Source organism: Chrysochloris asiatica, unplaced genomic scaffold, assembly GCF_000296735.1.
Source record: "Chrysochloris asiatica unplaced genomic scaffold, ChrAsi1.0 scaffold00082, whole genome shotgun sequence".
In the NCBI taxonomy this organism is placed as follows: Eukaryota; Metazoa; Chordata; class Mammalia; order Afrosoricida; family Chrysochloridae; genus Chrysochloris; species Chrysochloris asiatica.
Genome location: NW_006408600.1, coordinates 8,375,299 through 8,382,723, shown reverse-complemented (window position 1 = coordinate 8,382,723; position 7,425 = coordinate 8,375,299). Strand labels below are relative to the sequence as shown.

The 7,425-nt window shown below is 35.9% G+C and overlaps 1 protein-coding gene across 1 annotated transcript in view; it reads right to left on the bottom strand.

Annotated features, from left to right (window-relative positions):
- Nucleotides 1-79: 79 nt before the first annotated feature.
- Nucleotides 80-7,425, bottom strand: part of EMB (embigin) — a 24,685-nt gene continuing 17,339 nt past the window's right edge. Inside the window, exons 4-6 of the mRNA XM_006865764.1 lie at nucleotides 4,240-4,367; nucleotides 1,225-1,507; nucleotides 80-117 (exon numbers count right to left, since the gene is read on the bottom strand). Of these exons, the coding sequence (XP_006865826.1) occupies nucleotides 80-117; nucleotides 1,225-1,507; nucleotides 4,240-4,367 (449 nt within the window). The remainder of the gene's footprint in view (nucleotides 118-1,224; nucleotides 1,508-4,239; nucleotides 4,368-7,425) is intronic.

The following is a 7,425-nucleotide window of genomic DNA, read 5'->3' as shown; positions in this document are numbered from 1 at the left end:
GCCACACCAGGACTCCATTTTAGTGTCCTATTTTATATGTATTTTATTCAATCAAACATTAACTTTTTAAAAATTATACTTACAGCTGTTCAATTTGTTCAAATTCTTTCCCACCATCTGTGTAACAAAAGAAGAATTTAATTATTAAGATTGGCTTACTATTTTTTATGGAGTATCTACGTTCAACTCACTTTTCCCTGAATTAAGAATGAACTGCACTTGGGAATGCAGGATAAATGCACCACTTTAGATAATAGCACTTACATCATGCTTTCCTCAAACTCCCCAGACCTTACATATTTCAATGAACCAACTTGGGATTTTAAAAAATGTAAGTGATTACTTCTCAATTTAGTTATTAATTTGGGTTAAAAAACAAAGAAACAAAAAAATAGAATACAAGGTTCATTTTCTTCATGGACCTTGGGTTTCTTAACTCAAAACCCATTCAGGCACATTTCTTATATGAGAACTCCAAAATGTTTGATAAAGCTTTAATAAAAAAGTTAACTATGTAAGTGAAAGGATGAGTGTCCCGGTAGTGCTAAGGGATAGGTGTTGAGCTGTCTTGTGGGAGAAAGACGATGCTGTTTGTTCCCATACAGATTTACAGTCTGTTGTTGTTGTTATGTGCTGTGGAGTCAGTTCCAACTCATAGCGACCCTGTATAGGGTTTCCAAGGCTGTAAATCTTTACAGGAGCAGAAAGCCTCATCTTTCTCCTGCGGAACTGCTGGTAGTTTTGAACTGCTGACCTTGAGGATAGAAGCTCAACTCATAACCACTATGCTACTTGATTTACAGTCTATGAAACCCTAAATAGGGTAATTAGGAGTTGAAAATGACTTGACGGTAATGTGTTTCATTTCTGGACTTTGGAAGTGAAAGGATAGTTGTTTGTCTTTGCAACCTTTTATGTTTAACTATGCCAGAATTTTGTAATATTCCATTGTAAATACATGTATCACCTAGTTGGTGTTCAGCAACTAGCGTACTTAAGACAACATAAAATTAAATCTTTAATATTAAAATTTTAAGAAATACTTAGATACAAGTTTGTAACTACTGTCATCATTGTTACTAACATAATTAATTTTCAAAATAGAGAAATTGATTTTCCCATAAAACTCCAAAGCCACAATATTAAGTCAAAACATAATATTTAAGAGCAAAAAAGTCAGCTTGAGGAATAAGGTGGAAAAATAGAATGAGAAAAAATTCCTACCTGAGAGATGCCTTTTCTTTTGTGTATATATTTCACAAAGAAGAATAATTGTCACTAAAACAATAACTTCAGCGACTATTGCAAGAAATGGCTTAAGGGGCACCAAATAGCTCAGCACAACAAGTTCAGTGAGAATTTCACTCTCTCCTAACTGGAAGACTGCATGGCACCAGTAAAATCCCCGGTCTTCCTCAGAAAGTTGCATAATCTTGAGCTTTGTTTCATTAGCATATGTTCCATTGATCACATGGAATTTATCATTCATTTGTATGTTGACAGGTACCTGATATAAGAAGAAACTAAAATCCATAACTATTATATTGCATAAAAGATACATATCCTTTAGGACCCAGTTTCTAAACAATGGTGCTAAAAAGTTTTATATAGCAGAGCTTAAGTCTTAGAGCTTGGTCTCCTGAGGTAACAAACAATGTAAAGTATACTTGGCTCTAAGGTGGTACTTTTGAATGTTTGAAACTACAGTGTATAACTATCATGGGTCAATATTTCATAAGGCAAAAAAATTAGAGAAAATGTCCTGCCATCTTGGTTTCATGTTCTAATCAACTAGCTCTTTAGTCAATGCACTTCCTTCTTCACAGACCACACACACACACTGAAACAACTACCTTTGATCTACTAAATCTGACCATTCTCATAAAGAAAGAGCACTCACTCCTAAAGAAGGGACATCCACAGGCAAAAACTACAGATGAACTCTTTAGGCCTTTGGAGATGATGCAGAGGAATAGTAGAAATCCCCTTCATCCCTGACATACATGGGGAATACACGTTTCTTTAAGTAGAAATGGTGTTGCAGTGGTCAAGCACTCGGCTGCTGACTAAAAGATTGTTGTTGTTAGGTGCCATCGAGTTGGTACCAACCCATAGCAACCTTATGCACAGCAGAACGAAACACTGCCCGATCCTGGGTCAACCTCACTATTGTTGCTATGCTTGAGTCCACTGATGCTGCCACTTGGCCAATCCATCTCATTGGGGGGACTTCCTGTTTTTCTCTGACCCTCCACCTTACCGAACATGATATCCTTCTCCAGTGACTAAAAGATTGGAACCCATCAACTATCCTGCCAGAACTGCTTCCACAAAGACTATAACCTTGGAAACTCTACGGGCCAGTTCTACTTTGTTGGAATCTACTTAATGGTAATGGGTAACAAGCAGACCACATTCTGATTTTTGTTTCTGAATTTCTCAGGTTAGCTAGTTGTTGTGATCCTCTGGGTTTTCTTTTACCCTCACCAAGCTATTTCTTGGGGATTCAAATAAAATCAATCTATTTACATTGAACTTTATTTTCAAGCCATTTGATAACTTCATTGCTCTCGCACTCCACTGCACTGCTCAATATATACTCATCTGCATACAAGCATTCTCAGAGGTAATCTAATAAAGAGCATTCTGAGTTTAGAATATGCAGAAAGATCAGAGCAAACTGGAATGTAAGTTACAAATGCACCCTAACTCATAGCTACTGAGTCAAAAGTTCTGCATCTGCAAAGGTGCCCCAGGTGATCTGACAAAGAAGCTACATTTTGTAAAATACTTGACTTATGGTTTCTGTCCCTTATTCCCTGACCTTTCATCTCATCGTAATGTAATTCCCATTTAAGATCAAATAAAGACAAGATCAGTACAGCTGGTGGAGAAATAATGGAGTCTTGGTGGTACCGTCGTTAACCTTTGGGATGCTAACCAAAAGGTTGGCAGTTGGAACCCACCAGCCACTCTAAGGGAGAAGGAAAGGGCAGTTGGCATCCACAGATTTACAGTCTTAGTAATCCTATGGAGCAGTACTACTTCACCTTACAGGGTCACTGTAAGTCAGAATCGACTCAACAGAAGTGGGTTTGTTATTTTTTGGTGGAAAAACACAGGAACACATAAGACTATATTCTAAAACTTTAAGATAAATTACCTGTGGTCTATTTCTTGTTTGATTATTTCATATGCATCAGTAAAAATTGTGTATCTCAAATAACAAATTTGCTATTTGCTTTCATATATTTACATAGTTTTAAAAGTATTTATATAGACACAATGACTGCCTTTTCTAGTCATCAGTAAGAGTTCAGTAAGCTGAAGTGTTAATGGTTAAAGTCTATGCTTAATGATTTGAAGCTACTTTTCTAAAAAAGTCAACCAACATTATTACAGAATCAGCTAATAATTCTTTGAGTCCTTCCTCTGTCATCATTCATTAAGTTGAGTAAAACAGAGGAATTTAATATCTCATTGTAAGATCTATCCTACCTCATAGTATTCTTTTTACAATTATAATTTGTTTTAAACAAGACTTTAATTTTAATGATTAGCACCACTGCACAAGAAAGGTATCCCTAAGGGGCAATGTCCTGAATATCCCTGATATTCAGAAGGTGGAAAGCTAAGGATTATTTATTGAATACCAATGTTTTTCTTAAGATCAACTCTTTGAATGGTTCTGTCTCTTAAAAAAAATAGTAATTAAAATTAGTTGGCTTCCCTTAGGTCTCCAAAGGTCAAAAACGTAATAATAGGATCCAAGACTTAAGTTTAAGTTGTTAAATCTCAGCATACATTCCTTTCTCAAATGGTGCAGTTGTGCTACATTTATCACAGATGTATATTAGAAGACAAAAAGGAGAAGACTGACTTTTTCTCTAGTTATTTTCCTTAAACGAAAAACATCAATCCTTTAGGAAGAAGATGTTTCAAACCTAGTCAACTAAAAACGAATTTTGACTGCCTCTCAAGAAGTTTAAATAAACAGCTGAATTTTAAACCAAAGTAGCATATTATAAAACATTCAGAGTAACTTCAGATATGTAATGTAATCTGCTGCAAATATGAGATGGCAACTCCATTTATCACTGTGTTTTCTTTATAAATATTAATGAGCAAAGTAACAGTATGCATTGACAAAGTCCTAAAAATTATGAATCTGTTACGATACCACTATTTACACAATATGTTTTATTTTAGTTTCTTCAAATCAAAGACATATGGTCTTACCTGTGCACTCCCATTACTACTGTACCAGGTCCAATGTAAAGGAAAACAATCTTCACATTTACATGTCAAGATAGTAGAATCTCCCACATAAGTGATTGCTGGTTTGTTTTTTCCTTGAATTTCAGGGACTATGGAAAATTTAGAGAAATTTATATTTAGTGCGTTTGAAGTAAAGGATCCCATCTCAGAATGTTTTGCTCTTTCACTTTCTCAGCAATGTATATTATTGTGCAGTTTTAATTCTATACAAGATAAAATTGATTCATAGTAGTTAGGATGCTAGATATAAATACAGAAACAGATGAAAATTCAGCTATGATGCCTCTAATAAATGTCTTAGAGCTGTTATTTTTTCAAAGTTCTAACCTTAGGTTACATTTGAGTGAAGAGACAACATTTTCAATATAAAATCATTCATTCATGCATTTTTATGGAATGTACACAAAGTTTGGAGAAAGTGGGACAGTGAGAAAAGAGCAAAGAAAGACTACAAAAAAGAGAAAAGTAAAAAAAATTGAACATGAGATTAAAAACACTTTCAAGTAGTTTTGTGAAAAATATTAACACCATTGTTAATCATTATTACAAATTTCTTAATAAAGAAAGGTTGAAGAAGTCATTAGAAACAGAATAAAAATGTGCACTGAATTTAGAAAACAGAAAGTGTTAAGGATGTGAACAAGTTAGTAAGGAAAATTAAAATATAAAAACATTAACTGTGAAAAAAGTCAACAGATAGCCTAAGGAGAGCAGGTGTGGCATTGTAGGATAAGCACTGGACTGCTAATTACAAGATTGGCAGTTCAATCCCACTAGCTATTCCTCAGAAACCTGTACAGGGTCACCATGAGTCAGAACCAACTTGACAGCATTTAACTGCAGCAACAGCCTAAGTGGTGAGATCAGCTGTTTCAAATGATCATAAAAAATATACATTGTAAAATATGTACTTCTCTTAATACCTCTTTAATAACCCACTGCCACAGAGTCAATTCTTATGCATAGCGATCCTAAATAGGGTTTCCAAGAATGTAAGGAGCTCTGGAAGCATAGTGACTATGAATCAGGCTGCTAACCTCATGGTCAGTGGTTCGAAACTACAAGCAGTTCCACGGGAGAAAGATGAGGCTTTCTGTTCCCATAAAGATTTACAGCCTCAGAAACCCCATGTAGGGTTGCTATGAGTCGGAACCAACTCCACAGCACATAACCACTACCAAGACAAGGAGGAGAAAATCTTATCTTTCTCCTAAGGCATGGCTAGTGGGATTGAACTGTCTACCTCGTGACTAGTAGTCCAGTGTTTATTCTACAGCAACACCAGAGCTTCTTACCTCCTTAACTGCAAACTGGAAATGTACACTGATAAAAGACTACTTCTGTATTTGTTTTTGTACTCCTAATTTTAGTAGGTTTTTGTGTTTTGCTGTTAAGTTTTTGTGTTGGTTGGTTTGAGAGCAGAAAGTGAATGGTTGGAATTATATCTAAATTGAGAAAACAAACTTTATTATATTTTATGTTTTACTGGGGCATGGGAGTAGTAGTACCTATTATAATTACTGAAAATAACTTTCAAGACTCTCTTTTTTTCCAAGGGCTCTCGGGTTACTACTACCCAAAGCTAACTAGACCTTTGTTGTATGTATGAACTATACAGATGAAAAAGGGAAAAAGGTATTTTCAATGAATAAGTCATTGGTCTTGCAAAATTTTATCATACGTTTTCCAGCATCATTTCTGTCATTATTGTCCAATTATTATTCCTTCCTCTGTTTCCAACATTCACATTCCAATCACCAGTAATAATCAATACATCTTGATTGCAAGTTTGATCACCTTCAGACTAGTGTTGGTATAATTCTCTCAATTCATCATCACTGGCTTTAGTGGTTGGTGTATACATTTGATTAATTGGTCTTTCTGGTTGTTGTTGTTATTAAGTGCTGCCTAGCTGTTTCTGACCCATAGTGACCCTGTATAGGGTTTCCAAGGAGTGGCTGGTGAGCTTGAACTACTGACCTTGTGGTTCAAATGACTTTGCAGTTCAGCACATTAGTCCACAGCGTTACACCAGGTCTTTATTGTATGTATATGGATATTATCCTATCACAGACAGCACTGTACTTCAAGACAGATCTTGAAATATTATTTCTGATGATGAGACACAATTCCTCTTAATTTTGTTGTTCCTGGCATATGACTGCCAGATTCAAAATGGCCGATACCAGTCCATTTCACCTCACTAATGCCTAAGATAGCAATCTTTATGCATTCCACTTCTGACAACTCCCATTTTTTCTACATTCATACTTCATACAGTCAGTTATTAATTGATGTTTTCAGTTGTTTCTACTCATTTTAAGTTGTGTCCCATCAGTAAATAAAGATACTGAAAGCTTTTCTCCATTTGCATATTAACAGTCATTTCTACTTTGAGAAGTGATCTCTTCCCCAGTCATACGTTGACTGAATTCCAATCTAAGGGCTTCATCTTCTGACACTAAATCTGACAGTGTTCCACTGCTATTCATAAGGTTTTTAGTAGCCAAGCATTCATAAGTAGTCTGCCTCACCTTCTTCCTAGTCTGTATTAGTCTGGAAACTATGCTGAAATTTTCCCATCCTGGGTGACCCAACTGGTATTTAAAATGTCAGTGGCATACCTTCCATCATCACAGCACCACACAAACCATCACATTAGTGGAAACCAATTATTGTTGCTATTAAGTGGTGTTGAGTCAGTTCCAACTCATATTGACCCTAAGTATAACAGAATGAAACACAACCTGGTCCTCCACCATACTCACAATTGCTGCTATATTTGAGCCCATTGTTGCTGCCACTGTGTCAATATCTCTTACTGGGAGGTCTCCCTATTTTACTGTCCCTTCACTTTACCAAGCATAATGACCTTCTCCAGAGACTGGCCCCTCCTGATAACACACCTGAAGTATGAGAGACAAAATCTGAAATTTTCAGCTTCTAAGGATCATTCTGCCTGTACTTCTTTGAACACAGATTTACTTAATCTTCACACAGTCCATGTTGTTTTTAGGTGCCATCAAGTCGGTACCGACTCATAGCCACCCTATGCCCAATAGAACAAAACACTGCCTGGTCATGGGCCAACCTCACAATTGTTGTAATGTTTGAGCCCATTGATGCTTCCACTTTGCTAATCTATCT